At 33.8% G+C, this 22,273-nt stretch overlaps 1 protein-coding gene across 1 annotated transcript in view; it reads left to right on the top strand.

Annotated features, from left to right (window-relative positions):
• The window catches only part of LOC115875464 (rho guanine nucleotide exchange factor 4-like), a 59,698-nt gene that overhangs the window by 6,076 nt on the left and 31,349 nt on the right, over positions 1-22,273 (top strand). The window contains 1 exon segment of the mRNA XM_030890936.1: positions 16,746-17,049. Coding sequence (XP_030746796.1) covers positions 16,746-17,049 — 304 coding nt within the window.

The raw sequence follows: 22,273 nt of genomic DNA, 5'->3' as shown, positions 1-22,273 counted from the left end.
TCCGCATGCTCAGGATCTCATACACTTACCATCTCACAAACAACACCGTGATCCAGAGAATACAAAAGGAACTAGAAATAGTACATAGTGTGAAAGTGAGAAAAATGGCATACCTTGGGCATGTGATGCGTAATGATAAATACCAACTTATCCAATTGATACTGCAGGGCAAAATAGATAGTAGAAGAGGTCAGGGACGCCGACGAACATCATGGCTGAAAAATATTAGACAGTGGACGGGAATGACGACCGTACATCTATTCAGGGCGGCTGTCAATAGGACCAAAATGTGGACCAACATGATTGCCAACATCCATAGAGGATAGGCACTGAAAGAAGAAGTCTCAAAGTAATTACAGTATCAAAAATTATTTCAAGCTACTACAAATATATTATCTCCCTCAGTATACCCTATTACCAATAGAATAAACACATGTAGTTATATTTGGGATACGAGAACAAAAAAATTGTGATTTACTAGCCATTTTGGAAAAAAGTTTTGTTACAATATGGACAAAAGCAGAGTCTAAGGAAGAGAATACATTTGTAGAAACATTTTTTACTATATTATATTCTGTGTAATATTTGACCGAAATCCAATAAATCAAATGACTATAATATATACATTAGGATCACTACAATAATTAAAAAAATTGTAATAACATTAGGTTAAAATTCAAGTTCAGAAAATTGATATATTTTTAATTTGATTTTAAACGATGTCGGTACTTTGAAGTCATGTTTTGGCTTATACTTTTACCAAACTTTACCACAAACTTTTTTAGTTTGTAAATAATAATTTTTATAGCTTAGTTTTATTAGGTATGTATTTTCTTAATAACGTTTCGCTCATAACGATTAACTAAGAAAATCTACAATCATATTTGACTGTAATAAACCTATTTACTATTTCCTTATCAACCTATTAAACTAGTGTTTGGAGAAACACATAATGAATAATCGAAGATTGTATTTTTTTGATAACATTAACTTACATTTATTAATTCTTTACAGCCACCTAGTTATCTATTTTAAGACTATATTACTACCTAATAACTTAATTAGTGTTTATTATATTTATTATACTGGGTGGTAAGTTGAAAACTAGCAATTAGGACTAAACAAGGAGATGCGGACCGTCCACTGGAGAAACAGACAGGGGCACATGCATCCAAGGACATGATTTTATCGTATCTGAGCAAGAGAAGTCAACTTGTGAGGGTGGATACCACGTTGTCTTCTAGCAAGCCAATAGAATGTGGAGTACCTCAAGGCTCAGTACTAGGCCCTATTTTGTTTCTTCTTTTTATTAACGACATTGCTAACATATACATCAGTGGTAAAATATGTCTTTTTGCGGACGACACTAGCTTCACTTGGAGCAACAAGGGCGTCACGGCATAGGCACTTCATAGGATTATATAATCTTTTTTAAGTTTTTAGTAAGTAATAGCTTCTATAAGTAATAGCTTCATAATCTTCAGTAAATTTTGAATATTTTTTGTTAGAACCGGTTTTCTCTATCTGCTAAAATACAGTGGTGGGGGAAGGTTAGATCTGTTTATATTTAAATATTAATAACTCCGGACTGGATGATTGGAATCCAACAAGCGAGGGCTCGTTTAAAAGAGCGTCAATCGCATACATTCAAGAATTTTGACATTAATATCTGTTTCTAAGGAGCTTAACTTGTCGATGGCTAGAACTGTTTATTATGCACTTTTGAGTCGCACCTCAGATATGCCCTTCCATTCTGAGGTGCGTGTTGTGCTGACTCAATTTGACCGCATTTTCAAGCTCCAGAAAAGAGCTGTTCGATATTCACTGGACTAAACAGCAGAACTCATTGCCGGGACTTTTTTAAAAAATTAAAAATATTAACTCTTCCTTCCTTATTTATATTTGAATCCGTGTGCTTAATACGTAAGTATGTATCAGCTTCTCAAGAAAGGCCATCTCACACTTATCCACTGAGGAACGCGGAGCAAGATCTTTATCTACCTACCTCACGCTCAGAGTTAGTTAAAAGTTCAATATTATACAACTCGAAAAAAATGCACAATCACCTGCCATTTGAAATCAAATCCATAACATAATTTTCTTCATTTCGCAAAGCTTGAAATCTTATTTACTAGACAAGACTTTCTACGCCGTAAATGACTTATATTTTGATAATCGAATTTGATCTTGTAAACACTGGTCTAATATTTGCTATTACTATATTTACTATAAACTTTCAAAATATTTTTGAATCTTATTTTTATTATTTTTATTCTTTGACATTGTAAACATTTATAAATGTTTATTTTAAACAATAAGATTTACAATGTAATTTGTATACTTGTTTTGTATTCTCTTTTGTTTGTTTGTTTGTTTGTTTACTTTACGTTTGTCTACAAATTGTAAAGTGTTTTGACAATAAAGGCATTTATTTAAACTACAAAGGAAGTGCGAAGTTCAGCAGGAATAAAATTCGGATTACAACAAGTATAAGCTTGTACAACAAGTATAAGCTTGTACAGGATATATGGCTAACAAGGCTCAACCTGTATCAAGGAAGTCTTTGCTGCAGACTCTACCATAAAGATCCTGAAACAGCAGAGCGCATAATATGTCACCGCAAGGGTTTGGATCGGATCTAGAACGAGAGGAACCATGCTCCCATCCTATCAAGGACATGAAGGAATATTATTTTTGACCTATAAACAGCTTCATACGAAAGCGTAGAGCTGCCATCGCAACATTGAAATATAAGTTTAGCAAAATTTACACTTTTTCTGTAGATGTTAAATTTACACTTTTTCCTTAAATTTACACATTTTCTGTAAATTTACAGATTTTCTGTAAATTTACACTTTTTCTGTAAATTTACACTTTTTCTGTAAATTTACACTTTTTCTGTAAATTTACACTTTTTCTGTAAATTTACACTTTTTCTGTAAATTTACACTTTTTCTGTAAATTGCATACTACCCAGCAGGACGACGCACAATGGATCGAAGCATAAGAAAATGGAGACATTGGCTGTTTTTGAAGAGCTCCAAATTTAAATATTTTTTACATATTTGTGTTAAAGAGATATTCTAGTCTTGTAAAACATATACAGTATGTCTATTTGTTATTTACTTATTGAGTATATGAGCACCATTTGAAGTAAATTGAAAAATCATTCAAATTAGTAGATAAAGAGTCTTACATTTGATTGTAATTTTAAAATGGATGTAAAAGATATTCGTTTGTTATATATAACGACTTATTAGAAGCGTTCTTGGGCTATAGTATTGGATTGTTAAATTTAAAAAAAAAGTCACAACAGAAGTGAAAAACTCATTTGTTTTTATTTATGTCATTAAGACTTAAAAATATAAAGTTTTCTTGAATTACAAAAAGATGTAAGCGGATGTAAGTGGATATATTACATGCAATGTAAAGAGCCACCTTTACTAGCACATATCATAAAAAAATTGGCTGCCCCAAAGTGCCACTGCAAAAAATATAATGTTTTTAATGTCAAAATTCTTGAATGTATGCAATTGACGCTCTTTTAAACGAGCCCTCGCTTGTTGGATTCCAATCATCCAGTCCGGAGTTATTAATATTTAAATATAAACAGATCTAACCTTCCCCCACCACTGTATTTTAGCAGATAGAGAAAAACGGTTCTAACAAAAAATATTCAAAATTTACTGAAGATTATGAAGCTATTACTTATAGTACACCTTATCTAGGCAAAATTGTGTAAAAACTCCATTTTATTATATTTTGTTGCAGTTGCGCCCGCTAGCGGTTGTTCTACAAACTTGAAAATAATTTTCAGCAATTTCTCATAGCCTCTTAGTTACAAATAATTTTTTCCGCAGGCTCTCCGATGAATACTTTCCGAGATACAGCCGAGAGCTATTCTTAGTGGGACACCCGGTACATATAATTTTTATCCTTATCAATATAATATTATAACTGTATCTTATATCCCCTAACTATAAACCAAAAAATGATATTTTAAAATCAAAAGTCTGCTAATATACATCTTCATAAAAAAAGTTGAATAAGGTAAATTCTGAAAATGATCACACACATAAGTGTTTTCAATTTCCCATTGATCTGATCCTCCCTGATCAGTAGAGAAGTAGGACTGCATCTAAAAGGACTGCGGCACTTACATCCCATTTGACGTTTTGTACAGGGTGATTCAATAATAGAGGACGTCATCAGATGTAGCTCTTAAATTGTTAATGATAGAACTTTAGAAAAGATATTTTTTACAAGTTTGAAAGTTGTGAAAAATTATTCAGTATTGATAGTTAAAGAATTTTTTGGAATTACATTGTCTTTATTTATTTTAACTTACATAGCTATTCAACCAGATGAATCGCTGACTGTTGGAGTTCTTTTTCCAACTTCATCGACAATTGATTTTTTTTTCGTATTTTTTTTTCGTATCCATTTGGTCCTTCTAGTATTTTCAACATTTTTTGGTTCTTGTAAAAAACGCCATATCGCATAGTTTTTGTGAAAAAATTTTTGGAAAAATTTATTTTCCCAAGCGGATCTACAAAATATACAGAGAGTTCCAAAATTCCTTAGACATAGTAACAATTACATATTTTTTTAATCAAAATAACTTAATAGCACACAATTTATCTCTATTATACAAAAGTGCTTTGTTTGATTATACAAAAATGCGTTAGAGGGCATCAATCAAAAATAGACCCAAACGTTAATTAATTTAAAACTTATGAAGCTTATTATTAAACATAATTTGTGATACAAACAAAAAATTCCATATTTTTGCCAACTAGATTAATAGAGCATACTAGATTTTATAAAAAAGAGCTTTTAGATTGTATGCGGCTACATAACAATTTGATGTGACAAGAAACATTTTTTGTAAGTCAGCTTCGAAAAAACTTTTTTTCTTCAAAAAGTATGCACAGTGGCGTTTTTTTATCAGGGTCAAAAATGTTGTAAATGCTAGAAAGTCCATTTTACAAAAAAAAAATCGGTGATGGGTGGAGTTTGAAAACATTTCTACTAAAATTTGATGCACCCCAAATCTCGTTCAAATCGAACTAATGGTTTTAAAATATCTTAAAAAATGTGTTTATTTTTTTAAAGTTTGATTGTCCACGGAATATTGGGACACTCTATATACATATATATATAAAAAAAAATATAACAAAAAATAGCTCGTACAAAACGAGCCGCTGTATACAGAAATAAATATTCTTAACGCCGAATCCCGAAATGGAAACTGCAAAGTCTCGTTCCATTTGATGTATCCAGTTAAAAGAGCTTTTCTGAGAAAGAAAAATCCACCCTCTTTTGTATAACAGCCGCATTAGGAGACTTCCAGTTTAACCGAAGAGAATACGCCTTTGTTTCAATTTATCTAATAAGTTATATGTAAAATGAGGTTTGTTCTGCCTCCTTTGTTAAGTCTCAAATAAGAGTAGGACTTTAAAAAAAGTAATCTCTTTGTTTGGCTGGGAAACGTACAAATACGGTTTTCTTTATTGACTAGTTGCTTTCGTCGTTGCAGAGACAATAGAGTAAAAATAATTTAACTAGAATTACTTACTAAAAGAAAAAGGAAAATCCTTTTTGTTAAACCAAGTATGTCCACAAATATATAGATACAAATTATTCAATTAATTTTCTAAAATATTTTCAAATTTTAGATTGATTTTAAAGAATTGATCATTCCACAGCATATCAAATTCCACCAGCCAACAAAAATATAATAAAGACTACAAAATAGATAATAAAATATATGTTTTTACATTCTATGTAAATAAATATGTGAAAACACATTCGTTCAAAACTAAGAGGCTTTATCAAGAATACAAGATATGGGGATTTTAGGTTAGACACGAGGGAAAACAAAAAGTTGATATTTTGGTTAAAGTTTGAAACATCCTGTGGAATATGCTAACAAAGCAAGGAATTTAAATATCATTTTATTATCTAGGTACGTCTTTCCTCGATAGTTTGTTTTTTGATTCATCTCAATAGCTTTATTTTTATCAGAGATATTCGCTTTTGAATAAGACAGCAATTTTAGCATTGATTTTGGGTCCTCATCAACACACTTATAAAATAGTATTTATTGTTTTTGTAATGTCACTCTCATTAAATGTTATATTATTATTGTTTATTGGCCTTTACCACAAACTAATTTAGTTTGGTTTGGTTTGGTTTGTCTGTGCCTTTATTCTAGTAGAGATGGTTTTAAGTTCGGCTATTTCTGCTTTAATTGATCATGGTAGAGTTTCAAAGAGAGTGACATTACATAAATCATATACACTATTTTAGAGGTCTGTTAACAAGGACCAAAAGCAAAGGCATGATTTTAATGTAAAGAATACGAAAAAATGTTAGTGTCTTCTTCAAAAGAGAATATCTCCTAAAAATAAAGCTATCGAGATGAATCAAAAAACAAACTACCAAAAAAAGATACACCTAGATGATAAAATAATTTTTAAATTTCTTCCTTTGTTAACGCACTGCACAGAGTATTTCAAACTTGCACCAAAATATCAACATTTTGTTTTCCCTCGTATAATTGACAGATGGCAACTTTCATTTTTAATTTAGAAATAGATACTAAAAATTCAAATATTCTAGCTAAAAATTCTTTGTAGCTAGAATAGAATTTCTAAATTTCTTCACTTTGTCTACTATTCATACCCTTTATTTGTTATTAATGATTGATATGCCCTAAAATTATATGAGGCAAATATTCATTCGCAAGAAGCTGAAGAGGGTCCCGATATCCTTATTATAAAAAAACTGATAAGTGCCTCATTCATTTAATTAATTTCTTAACAGTAGTGGGAAAATATATCAATCTTTTGGGGTGATTTTGATTGTTCCGGATTGATTATGTAGTAATACACGAAAAATGGTAGCAGAATCGTAGAATTTTCTCATTAGAGCAAGACAAAACAATCCCAGTGAGCAAAGTTTTTGTCACATTTAGAGAATATTAGGAAACAGTTACGTATCTGCGTTTTATTGCTTCATATAAGGCACAAGAAGGGCTGGTAACGTAACAACGACGTCACCTAGAACACATTTCCCTTAAAGGAATAAAATGCTCACTGGGATGCATCTCAAACACTGGCTGATCCTCATTTTGAAGCCGACAAAACTGTATCTGGTCATATACTGATTCTGCACGAAATAATTGATCAAAAGTGGCTCACCCTTATAACCTGGGTTTTTTTTCAGACGAAAAAACAAGATTTGGTATGTTAGTATACGACATAAATTAGGATTAATTGACTTATTCAATTGTTTTTGGTCAGTTCCTGTTTTACCGGAACTTTTGATTTTTAAATGGCATCCCCTCGGTATATTTCTACTACGATAGAAAATAATACTCTGAATAGAATGACATATCATATGTCAACTTTTGACATTTTCGCATATAGTTTATTTGATATTATAACATGCGGTTCATAACGACAATTTGACTCGAAATACTAAGTGTGTGGTACAGAATTATTCGTAAAAAATGTGTTTTCCAAATATGCTAATGAGCCACCCTTTTTCCATTTAAAAAAATTGACATATGATTAAAAATATTATTTGGGCATCTATTAACCAGCCAGGACAAGAAACGAACAGCATTAGACGATCAAATCTATTTTTCCAAGGCTCCTTGTTTAAAAATTAGTGGTTTTAACACTTTTTTTAATACATTTAAAATACGATTTGACATATGATATGTCATTCTACTCAGAGTGTCATTTTCTATCGTAGCAGAAATATACATGCCATTTAAAAATCAAAAGGTGTACTAATTTCCGGTAAAACAGAAAGTGACCAAAAACAATTGAATACGTCAATCAATCCTAATTTATGTCATATACTAACATACCAAATATTACGTTTATACCAAATTTCTTTTTCTATCTAAAAAATAAAAAACGTATAGGGGTAAGTCACTTTCGAGACGTACCCGGTATAGAAAAAAAAACAAAGAACAACAACCGTAGACTAAGATTGAACGAAGAGAAGAATTTTGAAGTATCTTTAAGTGAAACTTTATTGTTAAAGTAGCATAAATATACTTAGTTGTAGTTAAAGTATAGTTTTGAAGGAAAGAGAGAATTATAATAACTACTAGGAGGCGGGGGAGCGCCAGATAGTGTATTCGCCCGGTCTCAATATTTCCCTTCCGCCGCACTAAGGGGTTGGCCAATACGCCCATAAACCCAAAAAGTTGGCCAATATTCAAAAATCTAAATTCAAGATATCAACCAACCAATACCAGGAATTATTTGTATAAACATGAATGTATTCGAGGGTGGGTGGTAGGGGTCAATGTCCCCCCGTATTACAATCCGCGCCAATCACAAATTCTTCTTCGAATAGACGGACTGTCTATCGCTGTGCTTTTACAAAATTTACTTAACAATAATTATCTTAGTTTTTCTTACTAATCGCGATCTTTTGTTGATCTTATATTAGTTTGGAGTATAATATGGGGGGAGTATTACTCTTTAGTATAACTGTTATTTTGTAGATAGAACAATATTAATCTGCTAGTTCAATTTATATAAACTTTCAGTTTGTAATCGAACCTTATCAAGTATATCAATCTGGCTGGTTTTGTAGCTTAAGTATTCCTTTACAAGACCTTGATAAGAAATTTTGCTAATTTTTGCGAGTTTGGCAGTTACAATTTTTTTTAATCGAATATAAATGTAGTGTTTTTCACTTTCAACACCCTGTATCTTAGAAACAATGCATTTCTGGACCTATGTTTAAGGGAACTTTTCTCCATAAAATGACCTGAGGAATCACTCCCTCGAGTATTGACATGTTATTGAAGGACACCCTGAATAATCTTATTTATTTATATTATATAATTCAATCTTAATCTTGTCAATAAAAAAACGCTCGGTACGTATTAAAATTTGAAGCAATTTCTTTATTTTCTCACGTTTTAAAAGGCGGAAGAATGCAAAAAAAAATAAAAATATTATTGGCCAGGTTTTGAGGTAAAATACCCCATAGTGCGCCGGCCCTGAGTGTAACCCATAGATAAATGAAACAAGTTTAGATTGGAAAGTGCCCATAAGGACAATAAAATACAGTGTGTTGCATACAAGAAACTTTATTGCATATGTATGAAATACCTATGAAACATTGGAAACCGACGCGACGCCAACGTTATGCCACGATCCACGATTAGCATATAATTAGATGATTTTTGCAGTTCACAGCACAGCTTTTTAAGGTTTTAACGCCACTTTTTTACAATTAACTCGGGTTTGAGTAAATAAAACTTAAATTAAACTCACAAGATAACAATAATTACTTTGAAAATGGACGCTTTAAACACTTCCCGGAATTTTTTCAATGAGAGTGGTTTAGATGTTGAAAGATTTTATAATTTTTGAAGATTCTGAGTTTGACAAGAGATATAGGCAAGAGAAAATTATTTCTGTTTTTGTGTGCGGTTATTCTTAGCAACCGCTATAGCAGCGCCAGATCGCGTACAACGGTCGCAACCCAAAATTTTGACGAGCATTCTAATCTAGATTTATTTCCTTTATCTATGGTGTAACCGGACAATTCAAAAGTCGTTTATTTTATGGCCCCAAGTTTAAGTGGTAAAATTTAAGTATGTTTATCGTTTTCATTTATAATAGAATCACCATATATAGACGAATTGCAGTTTATATCACTATCATTTTAAATCGAGCACAACTACACTTTACAAGAATTACATGCTCTGGAACATACATATACATAAGAAAACCAACTGATGTAGAACAGTTACAGTTTTCTGCTTGTTATACGGCCGTCGAAAATTCAGACAAGCGGAACAAACCAGCATCGTCCTAGTAAAAACCCGTGTCACTCGATTGTCCGGAAACTGGGTTTATCACACGACGACCCGCATTTCACATTTTCAAAACATTTAAATAGTCGATAGACGAGTATTGTATAGCAAGCTTAACCGCATAGAATGCGGAAGACATATCAGATGTTTCTGGGGATATGATGTATTATTTTATTTTATATTGTTCAGTATATCTAATCGCCAAGTCGAGCATAGTCGTACCCTCTTTTTCTCGACTCAACTGACTATTCTTTTGAACATACTATAATTACTATATTGACTTTATATAGTTTATTTCACATGGCCAAAATTAGTGCATACAACGATATTTTTATTTTATTTTGGACCTTATATGATTCTTTTTATATTTTTGGACATATTGGCTTACTACACGACTAACTAATATAATATTAAAAATCTAAGTGTAACTAGGCTGTTATTATAATTTTATTTCATAATGAGTGAAAATCAACAAAAACAAATTTCATTTTAAACAGAAAATATTGAAAACAATTTTAATTATTTCTCACAACTAATAGTCTGTACTGCCTCCTCGAGCCTCAATGCAAGCTGTGAGACGACGTGGCATGCTCTCAATTAAGTTGTCCAGAAGATGTTGAGGAATGGCTTCCCTGCTATTTTGCGCGCAGCAATATGGCGTTTTAGCATGTCCCAAGCATGCTCGATCACATTCATATCTGGAGACATCGGTGACCACCACAGTTTTCCTTATACCCTCTTCCTCACAAAATTCGCGAACCGCTAAAGTGCGATAGGGAGGAGCATTATCGTCCATGTAAACAAATTCATCCCCCACTACCCCTCGAAATGGACGCACAATAGGCTCTAAAACGTCTCTAAGATATGATGCACTTGTCATTGTGTCATCAATAAAAACAAGAGAAGTTCCAGCTCCGTGCATTATACCTGCTTGAAAAATATAATGCTTCCCCCTTGAAACGAGACACGGGGTTGAGCTGCATTCAAGCGTGCTCGTCTTCCCGATGCTCTCCAGACCAAAATTCGTCGCGAGTCTGACACTAGGCCTATTCTTGTTTCATAACTAAACATGACGAAATTCCAATTAGGTCCATTTGCTCTCATCTCCTCAGCCCATTGTAGTCGCGTAATTTTGTGCTGTAAATTAAGCTTCGGAACTCGTCGAGGCCTCCTTAAATGTAATCCTCTGTCATGGAGTCTTCTTGCTATGGTCTTTCTTGAAACATTTTTTCAAGGCGGGCTAACTCATTTTTAATAGCAGTTCTAGAAAGCAGGGCATTGCGTCGTGCAATTAGGGATATTTGACGGTCTTGCACAACAGTAGTAAGTCTCTTTCTACCTCTTATAGGCCGTTATGTAACCTCGTTTGTCTCTCTTTCAGGATGATATTGATGAAAATATCGACAAAATACAAAATTAAGAATATAAACTCGCTTAGAATGTAGAATCTTTAGGAGGGGATATGTCCACCGCGACCTTACAGATCTATTGTGTGTTCCCCTTTCTTGAGTTATAACGAGTTATAACTCGAGAAAGGTCGTCCTTATGGGCACTTTCCAATCTAAACTTGTTTTATTTATCTATGGGTTACACCAAAGGGTGCCAAAGGTTACACTCAGGGCCGGCGCACTTATGGGGTATTTTACCTCAAAACCTGGCCAATAATATTTTTATTTTTTTTGCATTCTTCCGCCTTTTAAAACGTGAGAAAATAAAGAAATTGCTTCAAATTTTAATACATACCGAGCGTTTTTTTATTGACAAGATTAAGATTGAATTATATAATATAAATAAATAAGATTATTCAAGGTGTCCCTCAACAACATGTCAATACTCGAGGGAGTGATTCCTCAGGTCATTTTATGGAGAAAAGTTCCCTTAAACATAGGTCCAGAAATGCATTGTTTCTAAGATACAGGGTGTTGAAAGTGAAAAACACTACATTTATATTCGATTAAAAAAAATTGTAACTGCCAAACTCGCAAAAATTAGCAAAATTTCTTATCAAGGTCTTCTAAAGGAATACTTAAGCTACAAAACCAGCCAGAAATCGTTTTCGTTCTTAGTCTACGGTTGTTGTTCTAATAAGGTTCGATTACATACTGAAAGTTTATATAAACATTCTGTTATAAATGAAATAATATGTCTATTATTGAACTAGCAGATTAATATTGTTCTATCTACAAAATAACAGTTATACTAAAGAGTAATACTCCCCCATATTATACTCCAAACTAATATAAGATCAACAAAAGGTCGCGATTAGTAAGAAAAACTAAGATAATTATTGTTAAGTAAATTTTGTAAAAGCACAGCGATACACAGCCCGTCTATTCGAAGAAGAATTTGTGATTGGCGCGGATTGTAACACGGGGGGACATTGACCCCTACTACCCATCCTCGAATACATTCATGTTTATACAAATAATTCCTGGTATTGGTTGGTTGATATCTTGAATTTAGATTTTTGAATATTGGCCAACTTTTTGGGTTAAATACCCCTTAGTGCGGCGGAAGGGAAATATTGAGACCGGGCGAATACACTATCTGGCGCTCCCCCGCCTCCTAGTAGTTATTATAATTCTCTCTTTCCTTCAATACTATACTTTAACTACAACTAAGCATATTTATGCTACTTTAACAATAAAGTTTCACTTAAAGATACTTCAAAAATCTTCTCTTCGTTCAATCTTAGTCTACGGTTGTTGTTCTTTGTTTTTTTTTCTATACCGGGTACGTCTCGAAAGTGACTCTAGGGGTGAGTCACTTTCGAGACTAAGTTTTTTATTTTTTAGATAGAAAAAGAAATTTGGTATAAACGTAATATTTGGTATGTTAGTATATGACATAAATTAGGATTGATTGACGTATTCAATTGTTTTTGGTCACTTTGTGTTTTACCGGAAATTAGTACACCTTTTGATTTTTAAATGGCATGTATATTTCTGCTACGATAGAAAATGACACTCTCGCGTAATTTTGTGCTGTAAATGAAGCTTCGGAACTCGTAGAGGCCTCCTTAAATGTAATCCTCTGTCATGGAGTCTTCTTGCTATGGTCTTTCTTGAAACATTTTTTCAAGGCGAGCTAACTCATTTTTAATAGCAGTACTAGAAAGCAGGGCATTGCGTCGTGCAATTAGGGATATTTGACGGTCTTGCACAACAGTAGTAAGTCTCTTTCTACCTCTTGTAGGCCGTTATGTAGCCTCGTTTGTCTCTCTTTCAGGATGATATTGATGAAAATATCGACAAAATACAAAACTAAGAATATAAACTCGCTTAGAATGTAGAATCTTTAGGAGGGGATGTGTCCACCGCGACCTTACAGATCTATTGTGTGTTTCCCTTTCTTGAGTTATAACTCGTCATACAATCTCAGGGTTTGGACAAATCAGACGATACCATATTAGACAGTATCTCAGACGGTACCACAGAGGCCAGCTCTCCATCTCCGACATCAGCCGTGCCAAGATTTTTGGCACGAACGGTTGTCGTCTCGACGCACTCAGGGTATTCTGATGTTTCCCCATTTTCCACACACAATCTGCATTTGCCGTTGTTTCTCAGCTTCAATCTCCTGAGGTGTTCGTTGAGGAGACAGTGTCCTGTTAGAAACCCCGTGACAATTCTAAGATTGTTCTTACTTAAATCAAGGAAAATCTTTGATTTTTCTCGGTCGTAAGTTCTGAGAAATATTTTCGAGTGTCTTAGACCGTTGGAGGATTCCCATTCCAGGTTACGGAGGGAGTGTTCCAGGTTCTTGAGTTCCGCTTTAAGTTGGTTTCCGCTTGGAAAGCAGAACGGTTCTGGTCCAGTTAGCGGAGTGTTCGCTCCTTTTCTAGCTAGATTTTTGCTTTTTCATTGCCTTCTATCCCTTGGTGAGCTGGCACCCAGAGTAGAAGGACTTTATTTTCTTTGCCTAATTTGTACAGCTTCTCTAGGCATTCTGTGGCCAACTTCGAATTGATGGTTACTGAGTTCATACTAGGGTCGGCATTTCTGGCCTTGGTTGCCGATTTTCGTGTGTACGAAGAGTACGGTCAACACGCTTAGTAAAATAAGATGTACTGAATAAAGACAGAAGGCGAGTATTTTCCCAAGCGCATGGAATCTAGCGTCAGATTAAATGGTTATGTAATAAATACTATGTATTTTTGCTCTCTCCGACTTATTAGATTGACGTAGCGGCTCACTCCTATACATGTAAACGCCGACCCAAAGTTTCGCTTGCCAGCAGGGTATAACATTCACGTCTAATATTATTAACATATTTGCTAAATCAAGTATATTTTTTTTGGTAATGTAAATTTACAAGTAAAAACCGCTGACAAATTGGGTTCCGTTTGGTATCTAATAATCTTCTGGAGAAAAATAACTTATTAATTATATTTCTATTTCAGTCCCGTAATCCCCTGACTATTTTCAAGGAATAACATTATATTTTATACTAGAGTATAATGCATATATAATACACTTGAATATTGTAAATATTAGTGTGTTGCTGCAGTTTTTTAAGTTAATACTTTTCTTGTTTCATAACTTCGAGACAAACTATATAGCTTACTTTTAATCAGATTAAATTAACGAACAATCAATATAATTAAAGTTATTTTAATGCCGAGTCTATATAAAACAAGAAGATAGAATCTGATGAAGTTTAGTTTTCAGGAAGTCTAACTTTGTTAAGCTAGCTTTGGATTAGAAAGTTCTATCTTCGAACTTGTTGCACCAATCTATTTGCTCAACCATTAAAGTAGGTAGGAAGAGTTTGGAAGTTGATGAGAATAGTTCCATTTAATTAGAGTTGCAAGAGATTTATATTTAACCATAAAATTTGTAATACTAAATCTAAGGTATTAGAATTGGCATTACCATAGTTTTGTTTTTTAGCATTAATAATAATATAAAAATGTAAGAATATAATTAATGATAAAAATGACGGGTATTTTTTTCAGGGACCGTGTCCCTGAAAGTTATTTGCCAAAAATGTCACTAAATTAAACAGCGAAAAAATCTGGGTTTGCTGGTTCGTTTGTCAATTAAGTTATTCAATCCCATTTTACTGCAAAAAAGTTCTGATGAATTAACAAATCGCTTATAAATTATTTTTCGACATAAATTACTTAACATACTATTTATTTTCTATACACGGTGAGTCTTAAATAAGTGCAAATACTTTCAGGAGTTACTTATTTAAGTGCAAATATTTTCAGAGCTGGTAGAAATACTTTTTTTGTAGACACACCATGTATAGAAAGAGCCTTTAATTAAAACCTATTAAAAAACTGCAAGAGACTACTTATAGACTGCAAGGCCAACACCAAGGGAATCTTGGTATATATTATATTTCAGAAATCTGCCTAAGACTTGCTGCTGATCCGATCCTGTCGTGTCCACATCTAAAATTCCAAACACACGTGCTTTTATTAAGGCTTGATTAAGGTTTGCAGAGCTTCAGCATTTGCCATAAAATATCAAGCAATTTGTTACAAAACCATATAAATTATACAGGATGAGTCTTAAATAAGTGCAAATATGTTCAGGGCTGGTAGATCTAGATAAAAGAAACATATTTTCTCTTTACCATTTTTCAGATAAGTCCATAGGTTACCGTCAATTTATATGTTTTCAATTTCAAATACTCGACGCTCATTGGTCGTGACGAAATCGTCTTCCTCGACAAAATACGGCATATTTTCCAACATAGCCCGCTATAGGGAGTTGAATATCCTTCTTCTATATATCCTTGCCGTAACCATAGAGTAAAGCCGTAACTATGGTAATATCAGAGATTAAGAAATTATACCGTGGGAAAATTTGAGGTGAACAGGCAGTTCTAAAAAGTTTTCGAAAAATATACAGGGAAAGTTAAAAGAAAATACACGATTTTCAACATCTTTGAAAAAAAACCTCATAAACGTGTTCCTGGGGCGCTATTCTGTACAATCGTCGGTATCGGTAAGTTACCGACAGCTATCGGTACGTACGGCCAATGAGCGTAGTTGTTGTTGAGCGTAATTGTTGTTGTCATAGTTACCGATCGGCCCTATGGCAGATATCGCAAATTTGTACCGACGACTCTCGATATCTCTACCATGAGGTTAACAAGGGCACGGTAGAGATACCGATTTTCGTCGGTACAAATTTGCGATATCTGCCATAGGGCCGATCGGTAACTATGACAACAACAATTAACACATTTTTACTATATACAGATACGTATCGAGAGCTGTCGTAACTTACCGATACCGACAATTGTCGGTATCGGTAAGTTACGACAAGATATCGAGAGTCGTCGTACAAATTTGCGATAACTGTCATAGGCCCGATCGATAACTATGACAACAACAATTAACACATTTTTACTATATACAAATACGTATCGAGAGCTGTCGTAACTTACCGATACCGACGATTGTTGGTATCGGTAAGTTACCAGCAGCTATCGGTACGTACGGCCAATGAGCGCCGTGTTAATTGTTGTTTTCATAGTTTTATAGCTGTCATTAATAGGACATATAGCAAATGTGTACCGACGACTATCGGTATCTCTACCGTGGGGTTAACAAGGACACGGTAGAGATACCAATCCTCGTCGATACAAATTTGCGATAACTGTCATAGGCCCGATCGATAACTATGACAACAACAATTAACACATTTTTACTATATACAAATACGTACCGAGAAATGTCATCGATCGTCATTTCCAAGCCAACTGGACGCCATTTTTTTTTCGATCATACGGTACCTAGCCAGTTTTACATAAAAAATGTTAAATGTCGAAATCTAATAATATAATAATCTAATTTTGCTACTTTTTCGGACTAGTGAAATGAACTCTTAACATATATTATGCATATTCAAATCCATCTTTTCTTTTACAGGCTGACCTAAGACAGCAGCAACTGCGCAGCACCGGCTGCAGCCGTCAGGTCAGGCGCTCGCGCAGCGACCTGGGCGGCCAGCGGCTGCTCGGCTGGGAGCAGCGACAGGCGGCGCGCCGCCTACTGCGCGGCATGGCGGCGAGTCCGCGCAAGCGCCCGCCCGACTCGGACCGCTTCGGGATGGTGATGCTGCGCAAACACGACCACGGAGCGCCGCCGCGCAGGCCCGCGCTGAGGCGGTCGCTCAGCCAGCCGATCGATATCGATAAGTTGTCGCCGCTGCTGGATGAAAAGGATATCGCAAGTAAGTTTATTCTCTTTTTTTACTTAGATATGTTACTGCTGAAAAGGATACCTAGCTGGATTTAAAATTAACCTAATTTTGGAAGCTAACTGAAAGTTCTATAATTTTGATAAAAAATTATCTATTTGTGTAAAATAGCGGAAACCAGCAGTTATTTTGAAAACTATATACATAATAATTTTGGTTAATATCAGGATTTTATAGCATTGTTTTAATATTAACCACTTACAGTTCATACCAAATAAACTTTTAGTCACGTGATTGACCGACACAGCGTTGCCCACTTTTATATACAGGGTGGCCCATCGAAAACGTTCCGCAAGGCATAACGGCCAGGGTAATTTTTTTTTCACAAAGTTCAAAAACACGTCAATTTTGTTTGTGAGGGGGACAACTTCTGCCCCAAAAATGATTGCAAAATCTTCAACCCTCTAAGCGGGGGTGTCATCCCCCAATTTTTTTCAAATGGGAAGGGGGTCAAGTGGTACCGCAATGAAAAGGGTTTTCTATTCTCTATAATTTCCGGCTTCGTTTTTGAAAATCAGTCGAGTCATTGAGAAAATATGAATGATTGAAATTTGAAAAGTTTATTTAAACATTTATCAGAGTAAATGATAAGGGTAAATTCCTTCGACCAATTTGCTGTTTTTTCTTATTATTTCTAGATATCTACGCATTTTTTCACTTGCCATAAGGTTGAACGATCAGGTGCGGTAATTGCTAGATAGCTGTTCTGTGACATATGCGTTGAAGTTCTTCTCAATATCGTTAAATTTTTTAACAATTATTATGGTATACTCACTTGCAGAAAAAGTAGAAATAATCGAACTTTATTTTAAAAATAATGAATGTGGCAATCGGGTTGCGCAGATATTCAATGAACGCCATCCTGACAACCACCTTTATGGCAAAATTGTTCGCGAGTTAGTAGCAAAATTTCGCGAAACTGGTTCCGTTATGAATAAACAGAGGCAGAGGGAAAATCCTGTAGTAAATGAAGCTATGGAGGTATTCGTATTGGGCCAAGTTGCCATGGATAGTACGCTGAGTACAAGAAAATTAGCCAATAAGACCGGCGTGAATCGTACATGTGTCCAAAGGATATTAAAAAAAGCAAGTTCCACCCGTACAAAATTGTTGGTACAAGAACTGAACGAAGACGATTTTGATCGTCGCTTGCAGTTTTGTGAAACTATGAGTGAACGAGTGGCGAATGATAATAATTTCCTTTTTAATGTGTGTTTTTTAGATGAGTGTAGGGGAGAGCGGGTACAATTGTAACGCGGTACAAATGTAACAGGTACCATAACTTTTTTAAATTCAAATACATTATTATGGCACCTTGTCAGTTACTCAAGTTTAAGACTCAGTACAATCTGACGACAGTTGAGACTTTTGCAACGGTGCAGTGATATAAGAATAGAGCTATATCTATTTATCGACACAAAAGCAAAACTTAAGCCATTTTATCAGTTTTTAAATAACTATCATATCTGATAGTTTACAGTCAATGTAGGTATATACTTTTGTAGCCTATGCATGTATATTTAACATGATATGGTTCGGTTTAAGGTAAATTTTGCTCTAGTTTTTTAATTTCAATAAAAGTGCAGGTTTGTCAGTTCGGTACAATTGTAACAATGGCAAAGGGTACTTTTGTAGCATGTTACAATGATACCTACCCATTGTTTCGTTAGATGTGCTCATTTTTTTAATTAACATGCCTAAGTAAAAATAATTAATAGTGATAAGGGACCTACAAAACAACATATAAAAAGAGCTGCGGGTTTGGTTGTGAACGAAAATCTTGGATTTCGACAAGTTGCTAGAAGTTTGGACCTCTGTCATGTAACACTTTTCCGTTATTTAAAAAAAATACAAGCTGGTGAAACTCCTAAAGTGGTTACAATCCACATACTCGAATTTTATCCCCCGAACAAGAAAAAGCATTTTTGGAAAAAAGGGAAATTCGCAAGTTGATATTTTTTTAAAGTTTTTAATTATCTTGTTTTTAATATTGTATTTTTTATAGGCGCATTAGTTTTTTTTAGAACGCTGTTTGGAAAAATCTACGATTGTGACTAGGTTAGAATTATTCTTAGAAAAAATTCTATAGAATAGGTATAACTTTTGAAGATTGTTGTCTGAACCAGTTTTTTCACATATTGTAAATAAAAGTTGGCATTCATTTTCTAGCAATTATTATTGTTTGAATGCATCCAAATCATATCTTAACGTTTGTCAGATTCTAGGAGCTAAAATTTTATTTGCTTCAGATGAAAAGTCAATATACTAAAGACGTTACATTTGTTCCTCCTCTATGTTACAACTGTACCACCGCGGGGTACAATTGTAACACATGTCATCACACCACTGTTGCCTTTTTTAAGACTACATAGGTGAATATACCTTCGATTTCTTATGTGCATTTTGATGATAAATATCTAGGCTATCTAAAGATAATAAGTACAGTTCGCGAAATTTCTCATTCTATTTTTGAAAAATAAATTTCTAAAAACTGTTACAACTGTACCCGCTCTCCCCTACATTCTTTTTGAACGGTGTAGTTAATCGGCACAACTGTTGGTACTGGGCTGAAAACAACCGCAGGGTTTTTCACGAGGTGCACACACAAAACCCTCAGAAATTGAACGTGTGGGCTGGTATTTTTGAAAGTTCTATTGTGGGTCAGTTTAACGATATTGAGAAGATCTTCAATGTACAAGTCACAGAACAACAATCTAGCAACTACCGCACCTGATCGTTCAGCCTTGTGGCAAGTGAAAAAATGCGTAAACATCTAGAAATAACAAGAAAAAAAACTCAAATTGGTCGAAGGAATTTATCCTTAACATTTACTCTGATAAATGTTTAAATAAACTTTTCAAATTTCAATCCTTTATACTTCCTCAATGACTCGACCGATTTTCAAAAACGAGGCAGGGAAATATAGAGAATAGAAAGATCTTTTCATTGCGGCGCCACTTGACACCCCTTCCCATTTGAAAAAAGTTGGGGGATGACACCCCCGCTCAGAGGGTTGAAGATTTCGCAATCATTTTTGGGGCAAAAGTTGTCCCCCTCACATACAAAATTGACGTGTTTTTGGATTTTTTGAATAAAATAATACCCTAGCCGTTATGCATTGCGGAACGTTTTCGATGGGCCACCCTGTATTTTCATTTGATCAAAATATTTTAGAAAATAAATTAATTATAAATATATAAACAGTTATTATTTACATCAACGAAACCTTCTTAACAGCACTCAAGGGACATAAATGGCCATTACTACTTATTCTAATAAAGTTGCGATGAGTTTTTAGTCATCAAGTGGTGTAGCTATTTTATACCACTTCGCACTAAAGGAGGTTCTAAAAAGAACAATGTTCGACTGCAAGGTCTGCTAGTAAAGATTTTCAAGCTTGAAGTATCACAATACTATTTATTTAAACCAAAAACTCGTAAAACAAACCTAAAGTGTCAAAACGAACGACAATGTCAGTGACCACCTGAATCGCCAGCGCGAAATTTATATTCCAGTTAGTCAGCACGGCGCCGAATATGTTGCCATGGTTGGCAATAATGAATTTCGTTGATGGCAACAACGAAAATCGCACTTTCGATTACGTAACTAAAAGTTTAATTGATATGAAATATATTATAGTTAGTTTGAATAATAGCCATTTATGATATTGGCTAATATGATAACTTCATTAGTTTTAGTTATTCAAAATAGCAAGGTTGTATTTGTTATTTACTAAGAATGGGTCCCAGGTGTGACCCTCACTGCGGCCGCGACGGCCTATTATGACTCATAGCTTGTACAGGGTTTCTCACCGTAGCCGTTCGTTAGAAGTTTTTGAGGTTAGGAAATACTTCGAAGTTTGAAATTTTGAGACTTCGGGTTATTTAACCTTTCCTTTCATATAAAAATATTTTCAAGGTTACACCGGAAGTTGCCATTAACTTCCTTATTTTAAATGAAACACCCTGTATATTATTTTACTTTTGGATTTCTAAGAAAATTTTATGATGAGTTTCATTAGGTTTCCCTATACCTATTTTCAACTGTTTCTCAGATATCTTGATTTATTTGAAAATGTTTACAGACTTACCCCTATTTTTAACAGTCGGTCTTTTACTTATTTTGAATCGGTGATAAACGCTTCTGCGGTAAACCGAAGCAGAGGACTAATACTTTCGAAATCCATATTGACAATTAATTTATTGCATACAGGGTGTCCAAAATTTGATAACTGATTAGATTATTTTCAAACTCAAAATAGTTCATTTTTTCAAATGAGACACCCTGTATATTTTTCGATAGTTGGATGCAGAATTCAATTCTGCATCCATTTGCTATAAATTTTTCTATACCCATTTTCAACGGTTTTCTTGTTAATCCGTATTTTTTACTTTAATTCAATTTTTGGCAGAATCGACAATATCGTTTGTGTTTTTTAAAAGAAAATAATTATGTTAAAGTAAAGAAATTGAATGTAATTAGAACATACGAACAAAACAGGAACAAAACAAAAGTGAAAACGTATAAAATATAACATAACATAACATAACAAAACAAACGTATTTTCAACAGTAACGGTGAGGCATTAATTATTAATACTAGACGTTAGTGTATCCCTACAATAATAAAAAAAAGTTAACTCAATAATTACAAAAATTTTTGTTCATAGCGGTCACTTCGAATAATAATTTTTGTAATTATTGTGTTTACTTTTTTTATTATGGTAGCGATACACTAACGTTAGTGTGTTAATTATGCCTCACCGTTACTATACGTCTAGTGTTATGTTATATTTTATACGTTTTCACTTTCGTTTTGTTCCTGTTTTGTTCGTATGTTCTAATTACTTTCAATTTCATTACTTTAACATAATTATTTTATTTTATAAAACACAAACGATATTGTCGATTCTGCCAAAAATTGAATTAAAGTAAAATATACGGATTAAAAGGAAAACCGTTGAAAATGGGTATAGGGAAAGTTATAGCAAATCAATGCAGAATTGGATTCTGCATCCAACTATCGAAAAATATATAGGAAATTCTCATTTGAAAAAATTGACTTTTTGAGTTTGAAAATAATCTAATCAGTTCAAACTTTCATTTCAAACTTCTAAGTATTTCCTAACCTCAAAAACTTCTAACGAACGGCTACGGTGAGAAACCCTGTATACTATTTAAAAGAAAATGAGTATTAA

This window comes from Sitophilus oryzae, unplaced genomic scaffold (genome assembly GCF_002938485.1).
Source record: "Sitophilus oryzae breed Bouriz unplaced genomic scaffold, Soryzae_2.0 scaffold_1057_pilon_pilon, whole genome shotgun sequence".
Taxonomy (NCBI): domain Eukaryota; kingdom Metazoa; phylum Arthropoda; class Insecta; order Coleoptera; family Curculionidae; genus Sitophilus; species Sitophilus oryzae.
The sequence above is the reverse complement of the archived record's forward strand: the minus strand, read 5'-3'. Positions and strand labels throughout refer to the sequence as shown.